Below are 17,500 nucleotides of genomic sequence, written 5' to 3' on the forward strand. Positions count from 1 at the left end.
GGGTGGGGGTGGGGGTGGGGATGGAGGGGAGTTGGATATTCTCGCCCTGCTACAATGCACACGGGAAGGAGGGTGTAAGCGTATCTCTCTCTCTCTCTCTCTCTCTCTCTCTCTCTCTCTCTCTCTCTCTCTCATAAGACGTCGTTTTCAGGAAGCGATAGCCGTAGCAGGTGCTGAGAGAGAGAGAGAGAGAGAGAGAGAGAGAGAGAGAGAGAGAGATTGAAAATAGACGGAGTAGTAAGTAACAGAAAATAATCACAGAGAATAAGACAGAGTTAAATAAAAAATGGCAATGAAACTGAAAGCTAAGTAGAGAGAGAGAGAGAGAGAGAGAGAGAGAGAGAGATTAAATACAGACAGGATAGTAAAAGTAACAGAAAATAATCACAGATGATAAGATAGTGATAAATAAAAAGTAGCAATGGAACTGAAAGAGAAGTAAGGGGAGAGAGAGAGAGAGAATAAATACAGAGTAATAAAGTAAAAGAAAATAATCACAGAGAAAAAGATCGAGTTAAATAAAAAATGGCAATAAAACTGAAAGAGAAGTAAGGAAGGAGAGAGAGAGAGAGAGAAAGAGAAAGAGAGAGAGAGAAAGAAAATATATGAATACCCAATACTCCTAAACACTTGCTCCCAAACTTCCCATTCAACTGAACGATGAGAGAGAGAAAAAAAAAAGCACACACTCTCTGCCAAATCCGCTCTTCCTGTTGTATCTGAGACGACCCTTTGACAAGCAGACAAGCGATCTTAGATAAATCCCACCGACACCTGTTACGCGAGGGGAGACCAGCGGAAGGGGTAAATGAGGGAGAGAGAGAGAGAGAGGACGGAAAGGTGAGGGAAGGGCGGAGAAGATAAGGAGTAAGGTAGATGATTAAATATAGACAGAGTAGTAAGTAACAACATAATCACAGAGAATAAGACAGAGTTAAATAAACAAGTAAAAAATGCGCCGAAGTTTCTTCGGCTCAATTGAGTTTTCTGTACAGCGTATAATGCTGTATGAAAATTTCAGCCACGGCCGATGAAACTCTTAGCCGCGGCCCAAGAAACTCAGGCACGGTTCGGTGGTGGCCTGTGTTTTTGGTACCTACAGCCGTGCCAGAAGCACAATTATGGCTAACTTTAACCTTAAGTAAAATAAAAACTACTGAGGCTAGAGGGCTGCAATTTGTTATGTTTGACGATTGGAGGGCGGATATTCAACATACGAATTTGCAGCCCTCTAGCCTCAGTAGTTTTTAAGATCTGAGGGCGGACAGAAAAAGTGCGGACGGCCAGACAAAGCCGTCACAATAATTTTCTTTTACAGACAACTAAAAATAGCAATGAAACTGAGAGAGAGAGAGAGAGAGAGAGAGAGAGAGAGAGAGAGAATATAGGCAGAGTAGTGAAGTAACAGAAAATAATCACAGACAATAAGGTAGAGTTAAATAAAAAAATCCCACAGACACCTGTTACGCTACAGGGGAGGCCAGGGAAGAGGGTAAATGAGGGAAAGAGAAGAGGAGGAAAAGGTGAGGGAAAGAGAGAGGAGGGAAAAGGTGAGGGAAGGACGGAGAGGATAAGGGGTAAGAGAAAATAGTGGCAGTGAGGAAAAATTAGATTAAGAGGGGGGGAAATTTATATGTTTGGAAACAGAGAAACAAGGAGATAAGGGGAGAATTAAGGAAAGTTGTGGAAGGAGAGGAAAAGGGGTAGGAGAGGGAAGTGGAAGGTAATGGAGGATGAGGGCATGCGCGACAAGAATTAAGGTGCGGGAAGGAAGAGACGGAAGAAAGTACGAAAGTCGACGGAATGGAGGAACGACAGATAGTGAAGAAACTGGCACGGAAAAGTAGGGGGCAGCGAAATGGGAGAACAACAAAAAGACGAAGAAAGGAGAAGACACAGGAGGAAAGGGGAAGAAAGTGAGGAGAAATGGGGAAACAACAAAAGAAAGAAAATGGAGAGAAAGAGAGAGAGAGAGAGAGGAGGAATGAGAAGAGATTATTGGCATCCGAGCACCCTTCGTATATGATATGATCCTCTTGACCAAACGACACCAAAGGCAGCTCTTTTTTTTTTTTTTTTTGCACCGGCACCCTGGACAAGTAGTGCCACATGGCACCTTGTGCATTTTTTCCTAAAGGAAAACAACTCGGGTGTTGTTTCACACGCCCACACACCTGTCCTACCCTTCAAACTACTCGCATTGTAATGCTTCGAACAGCTGATCGGATCCCACGGTTGATTGGCTGCTGATAAGACTGCTGGCTCTCTCATAGATAACAAAAGACCAGATAATAATAATAATAATAATAATAATAATAATAATAATAATAATAATAATAATAATGTTGATGATTTTAATACTAAATAAAAATCCCATAATATAATATTGATAAAAAACTATTATTATTTCCTATACAGAAATGGAGAGAGGAGAGAGAGAGAGAGAGAGAGAGAGAGAGAGAGAGAGAGAGATGCTAATTTCTTCCACTGGCTTTCGCAGCACAAGCAGACCAGGGTGAAACAATTTGGGTGCGTTCTTGGTTGTTAGTCGACTGCTGTATGGAGAGAGAGAGAGAGAGAGAGAGAGAGAGAGAGATAAGAGAGAAGAGAATAACATAATCAAATCAGAAATAAAGAAAGGAGGGCCTGAGGTAATCCTCACCCACACAGGGTGAAGGGTTTTATCAGATACTCTTCTGCATTTATATATATATATTTTATATATATATATATATATATATATATATATATATATATATATATATATATATATATATATAAATTACTAAACGATTATGTAAACTACAATTTCAAAAGCTACATTAGTAATTAAAACCAATACGATATATATATATATATATATATATATATATATATATATATATATATATATATATATATATATATATATATATATATATATATATATATATATATATATATATATACACACACACACACACACACACACACACACTATATTGTGCTGAAATACGTACATAAATTAATATACAATTATTCTTTTAAAAGATACCTCTCCCTTAAAGTAAGCAGTACCATTGATGCGACTCGTCGACCCCCAATCTCTCCACAGGTCTAAACCACCCCGAAAGAACTGACATAATCTAATCAAACTTTCATTTTTTCTTCAATTTCCTTTTCTACCGACACCTGGCCTAATCAATTACCATTTCAAAAACTTCCATTGACGAAACTAGTGTCAACGCTTCCGTAATTAACGTTTCTTTGAAGAGCGTGCATTATATTATAACAATTTTGCACCCGCGTATATAACGTAGTTTTTAAAAAGTAACCTACCCTTCATTTCGCTTCTTGTGCGTACGTACAAATGAACATTTACCGTCAAAATATACGCCACAAACCTACACAAGCAAGAGCGTTGAACAAATATGTATATTTACAGGTCACTGTGAACTATTTAGACAAACGAACTAAAAAACCTTCACGAGGGTGGAAAAAAAATACAACACAAAGAATACCGTATGTACACAAATTAAACGTCAGGAACAAAAAAGTATATAGATGTTTAGATAAGCCTCTACCTCAACTTCCAAAAAAAAAAACAGACACACATACACACACAAAGGATACCTTATATACACAAAATGAAACAGATGTTTAAATGAGCATCTACCTCAACTTCTAAAGAAAAAAACAACTACCATCTAAGTACCCGAGGGGAAGTTTGAAGCCAGAGACAAAGGTCTGAGGTCCCTCACTACTCTCTGAGGTCCCTCACTACTCTCTGAGGTCCTTCACTAGTCTCTGAGGTCTTCACTACTCTCTGAGGTCCCTCACTACTCTCTGAGGTCCTTCACTACTCTCTGAGGTCCCTCACTACTCTCTGAGGTCCTTCACTACTCTCTGAAGTCCCTCACTACTCTCTGAGGTCCCTCACTACTCTCTGAGGCCCCTCACTACTCTCTGAGGTCCCTCACTACTCTCTGAGGTCCTTCACTACTCTGAGGCTCCTCACTACTCTGAAGTCCCTCACTACTCCCTGAGGTCCTTCACTACTCTCTGAAGGTCCTCACTACTCTATGAGGTCCTTCACTACTCTGCTGGTATACCAGATTCCTAAGGAAGGAGGTCTCTGGCACTTTATACTCACCCACATTCTCTCGTCGCCCCCCGCGGGGCCGCGGTGCTGTAGGTATAGACCCCCATCCACTCCTTTGGACCTGAAGGAAAAGGAAAAAAAAAGTGAGTTGAAGGATGTCTTGAAGCACAATAAGCAACGTTCTCTAATAATAATAATAATAATAATAATAATAATAATAATAATAATAATAATAATAATAATTTAAGCTGAAGTGCATCTTGAAGTATAGCAAGTACCATTCTATCATAATAATAATAATAATAATAATAATAATAATAATAATAATAATAATAATAATAACAATAATAATAATATTTACTTAACCTACCCATTCAAAAACTGATTCTTAATTAAGAATTTTCTTACGAAATAATGTAAGTCGAAGTATATCTTGAAGTATAGCAGTACCGTTCTATAATAATAATAATAATAATAATAATAATAATAATAATAATAATAATAATAATAATAACAGTTAGCTCTCCCGACCTATTCACAAAACCTGTCTCTGACGAATTTACAACCAACCTTAAGAGTGTAGTGTAAAACAGGAATGTCTCACAACTAGGTAATAACGATACGTGCGCACCGGGCTAGCAACCTCATCCCCCCAAAAAATAAATATTACGAACCATCATCAGAACAGAGCGAATAATAATAATAATAATAATAATAATAATAATAATAATAATAATAATAATAATAATAATAATGAAAGCTAGTCACAATACGGGCAAAAATACCAGCAATAAAAACAAATAAAAAAGAATTGCAACACATTACAAACACCAAAAAAAAAAAAATAATAATAATAATTGCAATAACATACAGAAATTAACAGAGGTATTATGCAATGCCGTAATTTCGTGGGGAATTACGTAATCTACATACGGAAAACGTACTGAGGCGCCTTGAAGGACTTCAAAATCGAAGCCTCGTACTTCAGACGATCACTCCAGGCTAAATCCCTTAACACAGGAAGCTGGGAAACGTGCGAGTACTACATTACACTGCATACACTTGAGTGTGTGTGTGTGTGTGTGTATCTTGGAGCGGGGATGTGTGGGTGTATGGAGGTTTGCTGAGTTTTTTCTTTTTTTTACCTACTAAGCCGCGTACCCTATTAAAAGATGAGTCATAAGATTGTCATGAGCCTCTCTCAATGCGATAGCTCGCGCAAGCGCATACACACACATACACTATATATATATATATTTATGACTGTGAAATAGTTTCTGTTAAAATTGATTTCCATCAAATATAAGGAAGCCCATAAAAACACCAAAATGTGGAAAATAAAAGCTATATTTCAGAGACCAAATTGCCTCTCTCCTCAGGCAAATATTTGCCTGAGGAGAGAGACAGTTTGGTCTCTGAAATATAGCCTTTATTTTCCACATTTTGGCATTTTTATGGGCTTCCTTATATTTGATATATATATATATATATACATATACATATACACATACACACATATAAACATAGATATGTTTGGCTTAAAATAAACACTAGAAAAAAGTTGGTAATTTCATCCCGAGTAGTTTTAATGAGGGGGTATGTCTATCACAGAAGCATTTGGTTTGTTACTTTTTACTGTGGCGAGGACTGTAAACCACATTTAAATCGATATAGGTTTTCAATGTTGATTTCATTAAGGTAATAAACAATTATATTAATAAGTCTCATGAATTATGATAAAATTTCACGTAAATTCTGGTAAAAAATGACGTTATAGGGGATTTGGATTTATTGCATAGGTTAATCATACGTCTGGCAGCGCCGGGAAAAAAAAGGTGGGGTGTCAGGTGAAAAATCTGAATAAAGCCAAAAACCTGAAGGAAAAGGTGACGTAAAAACGAAAATTGCATTTGTTTTGTCTGTGTCTGTATGTCTGACACGGGGTAGGGGTTTGATTTTGAGTTAAAAACCTTTCTCGGATGACATAGAGGCCGCGGGCAAAATTTTGTCTGGGTCTGTCAAGCGGTTTGGATTTCTATAGAAGCCAAACTATTATACAAACATTCACTTTTATATATATGAGTGTATGATGTATGTATGTATGTATGTATGTATGCGTTCGTGTGTGTATTTCCGAATCCTCATACATGGCGCATTTCATATTACAGTTAATCTAAAGAAGCAAACAGCACCTTCAATACAACAAGGGATCCTTTTTTCTTGACATGTAGCCGGGCAATGACCAAATAGGACCACGGGAGAGCGTGGGCGTACAAACATGCACTCTTCTCTCTCTCTCTCTCTCTCTCTCTCTCTCTCTCTCTCTCTCTCTCTCTCTCTATAAAATACTGTATATACATCTTTCTGCGTTCATTGCAATGCGATTTTCCTCGTATACCTGATTTAAATTGCACAATGTATCTTTCTGAATTCTTATTCTGTTAAGTGTCTAATTCTTTCTCCCTCACATTAAGTCACAAACAGCAAATTTATTTCCATTTCACGGAAATATAAATAAAAATATGAATATAACATAAATATACTTCTATTTCACTGTATAAGCCAATGTCGGCAAAACCTTGATCGAAAGTGACAATGTGTCCCTCGACGAGTCTTCAAATTCTGGTACAAATAGAATAATAAGCTCATTCTCTCTCTCTCTCTCTCTCTCTCTCTCTCTCTCTCTCTCTCTCTCTCTCTCTCACCAGCTCCCATGTAGGTGTGAGAGTCTGCGATAATTCAAAGAGCTGACATCAAGTCGACGTCATCATTCGACCTTGTTGAGTTTTAAGCTGCAATCCAGGAAGGGAACACGAGAGAGAGAGAGAGAGAGAGAGAGAGAGAGAGAGAGAGAGAGAGAGAGAGAGAGAGAGATTCGTCTGAGATGCTGAGTAGGGTATAGTTTTGTGAATGCATGCATGTAGGAATTTTTATAACATACGCTGTGACTTTTTTTGCATTCACAAACATTAGCTACAGATTACAAGACTCTCTTACGAAGAGCGAATTGGATACTAAACGACGTTTGTAGCTTAATGTATATATGTATGTATGTATGTATGTATATACATAGAAATATATATATGTATATGTATAAATACAGTATATATATATATATATATATATATATATATATATATATATATAAACATATATATATATAATCTATATCAGAGAAAGAGAGAAAGGGAATAGGACCTAGGATATCATGACAACCGCCGCCCCCCTCCCTTATTCTTACCTCCTCTCCTAAGGAGGCGCAGATTTGGGCGAGGCCTGGTCCTGTCATCATTGAAGAGGAGAGTGTGATGACTGCATTATGGGAATACTCATCTGTTTCGCCTCCGAGGATCGAGTATCGCTGATTGTGGAATTCAGCTGGGAGATTTGGGATGCTTTTTTCTTAGTAGGGTTTTCAGTATGATTTTTTTTTTTCATCTTTTTAGTATTTTTTTTTTTTGCAAACTCGACAACGTAATAATTGCTTTTAATTGCTATGGTGAATTAGAACGTCATATTGTCATTTTACCCAACACACTTCCTTTATATATATACATATATATATATATGTATATATATATGATATATTCATATAGACACACACACACACACACACACACACACACACACATATATATATATATATATATATATATATATTATAGATATATGAACAGAATCTACTATCTACTGGTCATTTTTTACCAGATACGTATGTAACTGTAATACATATACACACACACATATATATATATATATATATATATATATATATATATATATATATATATATATATATACACACACACACACATTCGAGTGCGTGAACCGATTGTAGTCATAATTGCATATAGTATACACCCATTTGTAATGCAAAAAATACCACAGGGTTTTTAACAAGTGTCTTATTTTTCATGTAGAAAATCTGGATATATATATATATATATATATATATACATATATATATATATATATGTATATATATATATGTATATATATATATATATATATATATATATATATATATATATATATATATATATATATATATATATATATATATATATATATCTACTGGTCACTTTTTACCAGATACGTATGTAACTATAATATCTATCTATCAAATGTCCGAGAGAGAGAGAGAGAGAGAGAGAGAGAGAGAGAGAGAGAGAGAGAGAGAGAGAGAGAGAGAGACCTCTCCTCCCTCCTCCTCCACAAGTGTGCCATCCCGTCTCCTTCTCACCCTCCTACACGCCTCCTGTGGCACTGAAACTGGCACTGACTCATCTATCCCGGGCAATGCAGTCAGCAGCAGGAGCAACAACAGTGTCACAAAGCGGGATCCGGTTGAAGATCTCCAAAACACGCATGCGCACGCGCACGCTCGGACACACACAAACACAAACACACACAGATGAACGGATGTATGAGTGATACCGAGGTATATATCATGTTTATATCGTTTTGTTTATCTTAGAAAGATGAGATTCTGGTACGTACAGATATATTAAATTGTGAGAGTAAAGCTTAAAATAAACATTCATCAACAAACACACACACACACACACACATATATATATATATATATATATATATATATATATGGTTATATAATATATATATACGTATATATCTATATATATATATATATACGTTTAAACACATAATATATATACACACATAATATATATACACACACACATAGATAGTAGATGGATAGATATACCCCCGTGCAATATATATAAAGCGTTTGGAATTGAAGAAGTCTTTTGCACAGATGTTTCATCACTGTTTCAGCAAATACAGGTTGAACGCTGCAATGACTGTGGGCGTGTTTTTTATATATATATATATATATATATATATATATATATATATATATATATATATATATATATATATATATATATATTTTTATATGTATATATACATATATACTTATTTATAGCACCACAGTAAACAAAATTAAAAAAGGTATAACCCTAACCTGCTTCGTCTTTTAGACATTCATAAGACTTCAAGGTGTTCGTACTAATATAAATTTATTTTATACGTCCTGTGTTGAAAGCAATGTATAAATGAAAATACACGCACGTTCAAAAATCTTGACGAGAGTCGTAATAATTGTAATCATCTGTAATGTTCGATTTTACTCTCCTCTCATCCTCTCATACGTAACAAAGAGTTCTATCATTGTGTACCGTTGTTCTAAGCATTTTAAAAACGAAACAGGTCAGGAGTCTGTCTGCCTGTCCATCAGGTCTCTCTCTGTCTCTCTCTCCATCTCTCTCTCTCTCTCTCTCACACACACACATACACACACACACACATACACACACACACACACACACACACACATATATATATATATATATATATATATATATATATATATATATATATCTATCTATATCAGTATATCTTTATTTCTTCATATATATATATATATATATATATATATATATATATATATATATATATATATATATATATATATGTGTGTGTGTGTGTGTGTGTGTGTGTGTGTGAGTGTGTGAAGTGTTTGTGTGTGGGTGTATTCTCTTACACATTCACACACTCAGATACTGATCTTACCCTCTACGAAAAAAAAAATGTCACTTCAAATGCCCATGCCCATTGTAAACCTCACCCTCAACGCCCTCCCCTCCCTCTTCCCAACAACCTCCCTTACTCCCCTACATTTTCCCCGTACCCCAACCCAAGAGAGAGAGAGAGAGAGAGAGAGAGAGAGAGAGATGACCGTTGGTGCTAGTGAAGACTAGCGCTTCTGCAGGATGCTGGCCTCAACAAATTCAACATTCAATTGACCTCTGGCGAATAACCGCCAGGGGCACGGGGGCATGGGGCAGGGGGGGGGGAAGGGGGGGAGTGCTCTCCAGGATGCCAGGCTTAGAGAAAGGAAAGCCAGCATCCACTCGGGATAATGATAACAGTGGTGACAATGTCCCCGTAAGCAACAATAACAACGCAATGGCAAGGCAGCTTTTCATCAGTGTTTGGTGAATGGTATGAATCAAGACGGTATTTGCATATCATCGCAACTTTCACTGTTGTTTTTAATAATGTTATCACTATTAGAAACAGCAAGGACACTCATAACCATTATATTGTATTGTTATAAAATTTTTCATACAATAATGTTTATGTAGGTTAATTTTTCTTGTAGATTTCCATAACCTTTTTGGCATGTGATTTGAAGAGAAAAGCTTAAACAACATCTATTATAATGTATTTACACATTTTATTATTACCGAAAATTTTAATTTCTTGTCCTAGTTACAGCAATTTCTATAATTACCACTGCAGTATTAAGCAATCTGTGTTGTACATGCAAGTCAGTGTCACTACGTTTATTGTAACTTTTTTCTTTTTTTTTCTTGTGTTGTGACGGAATATTCGGCACAACCCCTAATTCTGTCAATTATTACTATTTTCAACAACGTTCAAAACGAAACTGTTTTTATGTCATCAGCACAACCATTTTCTAATTATCGTAATTAACGTTAACGACAATAACCATAAATGGCAGGATATGTTCTCACATCATTGTAACACTTTCTAAAAACCATCATCATTTTAACAACAGCATTCATGACAAAATTTTTTACATCTTCATAAGTATCATAACCATCATCACTGTCATTGGATACCACCACTATCATCGGCCGTTTCGAAAAGCAAATATGATTCTGAAATGGATTCTATGTGGTGCAGGCAACATAGCCAACACAGAGTGACCCAATAGTGACCCTTAAATGTTGCGATACGAGTGCATGAACTAACTCTGACGACACTTCCTCATAACCTGACCCGGCCTTCGTCCTGCGCTGTACCTAAGAATGTTTGTTGACTAACATTCAATTATGCAAACATTCTTATTCCACATTGCCCTCCAGATGTCATCCACCCCCTGGGGAAAAGGATAATGGGACACCATGGCATCCAATTTCCCTGGAATCTGGATGACAAAGCACTGGATGCACGATACCCATCGCGGGTCGTTTCTTCACAGCTGTCTGTCTCCTGGAAGTATTCGTCCTCGGGGACGGGTAGGCTGGGGTATGCGTGTGTGTATGTGTGTGTGTCTGTGTGAGTGTAAGGTCATCTCTGCCTAAAATACCCCAGAATACAGAATGAACAACACGTTAATTACCAAGGTAACCGCAATCGTGCTTGAGTAAACAAGGGTTAGCTAAGGCCGCCTAAATTGAAATATTTTAAGTTACGCCCAAAACTCGTTTACCAACCAGGAAATCCTTCCAACGTAGGGTAACCCACATGAAGAATGACATGCCCCGCTGGTCCTCCTCTGCCCATATCCTTCCAGGACTCCAGGGGTCAGCCAGTGAGGCCCTGAGGCTCTCAGGAATGCCAGGATGAGCCCACCAGGGGGCACTGTACCACGGGCATTCTTTGGCCCCTCCCTGCTCTCAAACGACTTCCGAGGTACCTCTAGGGGAAATAAAGTCCACTGGAATGCTGAGCATAAAATGCATGGTAATATGGACTTGGAATCTTCGGAATTTTGCGAAGTTCTGAAAACTGAAACCTTTTGGACATAAGTCCTCCAAAATACAGACTTGAAACCTCTAATAGTGTGACTTGAGACCCTCTGCAATACAGAGCTTCAAATACAACAGACAAGGGAATTGAAATCCCAGTGAAAACTAGGAACCCTCTGGAATTCAGGTTCGGTAAACCCTGAAATGGGAGACCTGAAACCGACTGAAATTCTGAAACGCTCAGGTATTAAACAAACCTCTGGAACGTGAAACTTGCACCCATCTGTCATGCTGAAATCCTCTAGAATATGGGTTCAGAAAACCTCTGAAGCACCAGACTGTAACACAACTTGAAATGTTCCGAGAGATTGGATTCAAAACCGAGCAAATATGGGACTTGGAATTTCTAATCTGGAATTCTTAGGTCTTCAATGCTCTGAAGTTAAAAAAAAAGTAAAAATGTCGAATTTTCTCCGGCGCAATCGAGTTTTCTGTACAGCGTATAATGCTGTACGAGCTGCAGCCCATGAAACTTTCAGCCACGGACCGATGGTGGCCTGTCCTATACCGTTGCCAGACGCACGATCGTGGCTAACTTTAACCTTAAATAAAAGAAAAACTACTAAGGCTAGCAGGCTGCAATTTGGTATGTTTGATGATTGGAGGGTGGATGATCAACATACCAGTTTACAGCCCTCTAGCCTCCGTAGTTTTCAAGATCTGAGGGCGGACAGAAAAAGTGCGGACGGACAGACAAAGCCGGCGCAATAGTTTTCTTTTATAGAAAACTAAAACGTGAAGTACTGAAAAATGGTCCAACACAGACCTCATCCATACCTCTGTCAGCGAAGAGTAGGAAAACTCATCAATGAAACTTGCGACAGAGTCCATAGCAGTGAATGAAATGCACTGTCTAATGAGTCTACCATCTCTCTCTCTCTCTCTCTCTCTCTCTCTCTCTCTCTCTCTCTCTCTCTCTCTCTCTCTCTGTGACCGGTCTCGACAAGAGACTGAATCACATCAATTAACCAGAAATGTCTTTCAGCTGTGTACCCACCTTCCATTCCCTGAAATCTCTCCCGTCACTTCTATAGAGAACAGTTCTCAAGAAAAGAGAGAGAGAGAGAGAGAGAGAGAGAGAGAGAGAGAGAGAGAGAGGGACTTCTCGTACATCTTACCATAAGCCCCAGAGGAAACAAGCACAAAACTTACAATATGAAGATATCACTGGCTAAGGACCTCTGACATCAGAGACGAATAAACAATCTCAAGAAGAGTAGGAGGATGATGGCGAAAAAGTAAGCTAATAATAATAGATGATAACAGAATAAAACGAAAGAAATACAGGACGAAATAACAACAAGGCGAAGAAGAATAAGAAGCAGAAGAATAAGAAGAAGAAGAACAATAACTACAACAACAAAGGTCACGCTGTAACATAAAACGACTTCCATTGCATAAACACCTCCGATTTCACAATAAAAATAAACATCCCAAAAGCGAGTCTGTGGGAAGAGCTGTGGAATATCCCCTCGAGATCTAAGCTTAAAGGAGAAAAATAAAAGACAGAGAGAGAAAAAAAAAATAAGAGAGAGAGAGAGAGAGATTTGCAAAATCTGCCAATGGCAGCTGACTGACAGCAAATCGACAGTCCGATTCTCCTTCCCTCCCCTTCCCATCCTCTCTTCCCCTAACCTCCCCCCCCCCAACCCTCCCTGCTCCGTTCCTTCTACAACCCATTCCTTATCAGTATGGACAACCCCCCACCAAAATCCCCCCCCAGCCCCCTCCCCCAGGACCTAGTCTTCATTTGAAGGACAATTTCCTCTTCGATAAACCACGTTCTTCACATTTCATTCGAAACGGAATTTGGAACACAGGAATGGCCCTTTCCAAAAAGAATATAAATGGTCTCCAAAATTATCTAAGGGAGATATATGAAAGGGTGAGGGAAAAGCTAGGAAAATATAAGAGAGAGAGAGAGAGAGAGAGAGAGAGAGAGAGAGAGAGAGAGAGATGTAAATACATCAGGTATACTTATAAAAACGAACAGATGTCAGCAACGGAGAGAGAGAGAGAGAGAGAGAGAGAGAGAGAGAGAGAGAGAGAGAGAGAGAGAGAATTCAAATATATCAGGTACTTAGAAAAAGGAACAGATGTGAGAGAGAGAGAGAGAGAGAGAGAGAGAGAGAGAGAGAGAGAGAGAAGAGAACGCCATAATCACCCTCCCATCCCCAGCCAGCGCAAAATCATTTCGCCCGTACTTAGACGAGAAACTGTTACGTTTAATTAATTAAGAGGACCTATAAAGTCAAATTAACCCGACCCTGTTCTGATAATAAGCACGGAATCGAGCACGGAGGGGGCTGGATGGAGAGGGCGAGGGTTCGCAGTTGTAGTTTTGTAACTGTCTCCAACATTTCGGGCATTGTAATGTCATACTTCCGCTATGAAATGTCCTAATACAGAAGGACATTTAAGACACCAGATTCAGGTGTGCGCGTTTGTGTCCATATGAGAGAGAGAGAGAGAGAGAGAGAGAGAGAGAGAGAGATAATGCAATAACAACCGATCAACGGCTGTATTTCCATTACGATTGGCAATTAATTGCGCATTACGATGGTGTGGGATTTACCAAGGTGCTACCCAGATTCGAACCCGCCTCTCTCTCTCTCTCTCTCTATATATATATATATATAATTATTTTTCCCGGTCGTGCATATAATTTTTTTTCTCGGCCGTGCATTCTGAGAAAAAGTCTCATAAGCAAAAAGGTTCTCTCTCTCTCTCTCTCTCTCTACATATACAGTATATATATAGATATGTATTATACATATATATATATATATACATATATATATATATATATATATATATATATTTATATATATATAATATATATATATATATATATATATATATATATATATATATATATATATATATATATATATATATATATATATATATATATATATATATTATATATTATAATGCACACGTCTATTTGTTTGTTTGTTTAATTGACACTACCATTATTGTTACTGTTATTCACGAAAGGCCAGTATCCTCCACCTTCTCCCCCTTCCCCTCCCCCTACCCCTCAAACGTACTTTCCCCTCTTTATTTTTTCGTGACCCTTCATCAGTAGAAACAAGTCTGAGCTGCCATATGGCAGTCGACATTTTACTAGAGAGGCAGTGCCCAGCAACCTCTTTCTCCCCGAGAGAGAGAGAGAGAGAGAGAGAGAGAGAGAGAGAGAGAGACTCGTTTGCTTAAGAGACTTTTTCTCAGAATGCACGACCAAGAAAATAGAAGCGTGGAAGAAACACGAATATAAGCTGAGACGCGTGGAGGAATAATAGGTTATATAAGAGGAATAAGAGGAAAGAGAAAAAGGGCAAAAGGGGAGAACCAAGAACCATACGAGGCTCCTTAACAAAAGAGGCTAAAGAAATAGAGGCACAAGAAGTTCTTAGTTTAAAAAAATTGCTAAAAAATAAATGAAAACGCGAATTTCTTCACTTCAAAAACCACAGCTGAGATATGCAGAAGTATATGAGGAACTTAACACTGGCACTACAGTGAAATAAAGGAATTAGAGGCTCTTCACAATTAGAGGCACTAAGGGGAAATAGAGGCATATGATAAGAGGGAAAGACTCATTACTACACCAAGAGAGGCAAAAAAAAAAAAAAAAAAAAATGTTTTCTCTTATAAAAACAAGCCCTACTGGGAAGTATAAGAAGAACTTGACAACAATAGATTATGCTGAAAATTAGAGGTATACAAGAGCCTGAGAAAAAGGAGAGAGAGAAAAGAGAGAGAGAGAGAGAGAGAGAGAGAGAGAGAGAGAGTGCCACTGTGATGACAAAAACTCTTTGAAGGGTCCCTCTTTTATCGTAGGCATGATTAAGCAAGGATGGCACGCATGCGTGCGCGCATACACAAACTCACGCACGAACCCTATCTTATCTGTTCAGGTGTGGAGGTGCGTTTACTATTTTTGTTGAAATTTCAAAAAATATATCGTGTTAAGGACAGCTAATTTCTTCAGATATTTGTTTCATCGACCGTTGTACAGTACACACATTATGTATATACGTACGTACATACATGTATACCACACACACATATATATATATATATATATATATATATAGATATATATATAGAGAGAGAGAGAGAGAGAGCGAGAGAGAGAGAGAGAGAGAGAGAGAGATACATAAGAAGTATGTCCTTTCAAGCATTTACACTTGCTACCATGGCATACACATTCACCTATATAAACAAACGAGTGTATTTTCACTCACAAACAAAACATTCTTAGAAACAAAAAAAAAAGCAAACAAACAAAAGAAGAAGAAGAATAAGAAGAAGAAGAAGAAGAAGAAGCCAATCTTCCCCTTAATAGACAACCGCCACGGAACATCTCCAGAATGTAAATGTTGCATCGTTAACCCCGAAACTAGTTTGTCGTTACATCCAATTACGGGCTTCGGAAAACCCTAACGAAATATTGTTACCGTTCATTACGCCACAATTAAACCTACCGCAATCTTATAATGACCGGTGAGGGGGGGCGGGGAACGGGGGGCGAGGGGGATTCCTCTAATTGCCAATTCCCCGTCTCTCGATTAGTTTATCTGTCTCAAAGACAAAAGGAATAATCGCTCAGTCATTTCGGTCCGTTTAATGTCTCTCTCTCTCTCTCTCTCTCTCTCTCTCTCTCTCCGTGACACACTTAAGCCAGGTTTCTCGGAGTCGCTGATTCACAGTTCCCGTGGACACGATGTCACGGTTCCACCGCTGTCACAGTTTCAACTGACGGTTTTTGGATTTCCTAAAATTCACTTTTTTAAAAAAATTCTGGATTGATAAATGCGATCGGCTTGTTAATTTTTCATCTGCCGCTTTTTTTTTTGCCAAATTTCCAATTACTGACGATGAACCTTGGTACCCTTACTAATACAATACATACAGACATACACACACACACACACACACACACACACACACACACACACACACACACACATATATATATATATATATAATAGTATATATATAGCCTATATAAATGAACCACAATTGCTCTTAATACGAAGCACCATACTAATATAAACAATGTTGGATTGCTCATGAAAACTTATCTTTCTTTTAAGAAATCAAATGCTTTTTCATTGTGTTTACAGCAGTCCACTGTTTAATGCATTTACGAATAGCACATCCAATAATGTAAGCTAGTGGAAATGGCATATAGTTAATCTAATCGGTTCATAGTAAATACCAACAAGGGATTACGAAAAATAACAGTGTTTATTCTTAGGAATCTATTATTATTATTATTATTATTATTATTACGGAAATTGCTATTGTAATTGAAACTATTATTCTGTCTTTAAACTATTACGATCTTTCAAAACAGCTTGAGACCGAGTGAAAAATGGAGAGTTTGGAGATGAACTATCAATGAAAATTGACAAATTTTTCAGTTAAGCTCCTATTGCAGATGGCCAATCACCCAGAATCGCGTGTCAAAGTTAGATAAAAAAAAATGGTTACAGTTCCAGTTTTAAAAATTGGTCACAGTTCCAGTTTTTAAAATATTGGTCACAGTTCCAGTTTAAAAAAAATTGGTCACAGTTCCAGTTAAAAAAAATGATCGCAGTTCCAGTTTTAAAAAAAATTGGCCACAGTTCCAGTTTTAAAAGGAATGGTCACAGTTCCAGTTTAAAAAAACTGGTCACAGTTCCAGTTAAAAAAAAATTGGTCACAGTTCCAGTTGAAAAAAATTGGTCACAGTTTCAGTAAAAAAAATGGTCTTTTCAAAAGTGGCAAGAGACGCAAACACAAATATTAAATAAATTAGTCACAGTTCCAGTGAAAAAAAAAG

At 37.5% G+C, this 17,500-nt stretch overlaps 1 protein-coding gene across 1 annotated transcript in view; it reads right to left on the minus strand.

The window, feature by feature from the left end:
* LOC136854991 (rap1 GTPase-activating protein 1-like) overlaps positions 1-17,500 on the minus strand; it is a 493,378-nt gene that overhangs the window by 143,791 nt on the left and 332,087 nt on the right. The window contains exon 2 of the mRNA XM_067131671.1: positions 4,133-4,202. Within this exon, the coding sequence (XP_066987772.1) occupies positions 4,133-4,202 (70 nt within the window). The remainder of the gene's footprint in view (positions 1-4,132; positions 4,203-17,500) is intronic.

Source organism: Macrobrachium rosenbergii, chromosome 30 (assembly GCF_040412425.1).
Source record: "Macrobrachium rosenbergii isolate ZJJX-2024 chromosome 30, ASM4041242v1, whole genome shotgun sequence".
Classification (NCBI taxonomy): domain Eukaryota; kingdom Metazoa; phylum Arthropoda; class Malacostraca; order Decapoda; family Palaemonidae; genus Macrobrachium; species Macrobrachium rosenbergii.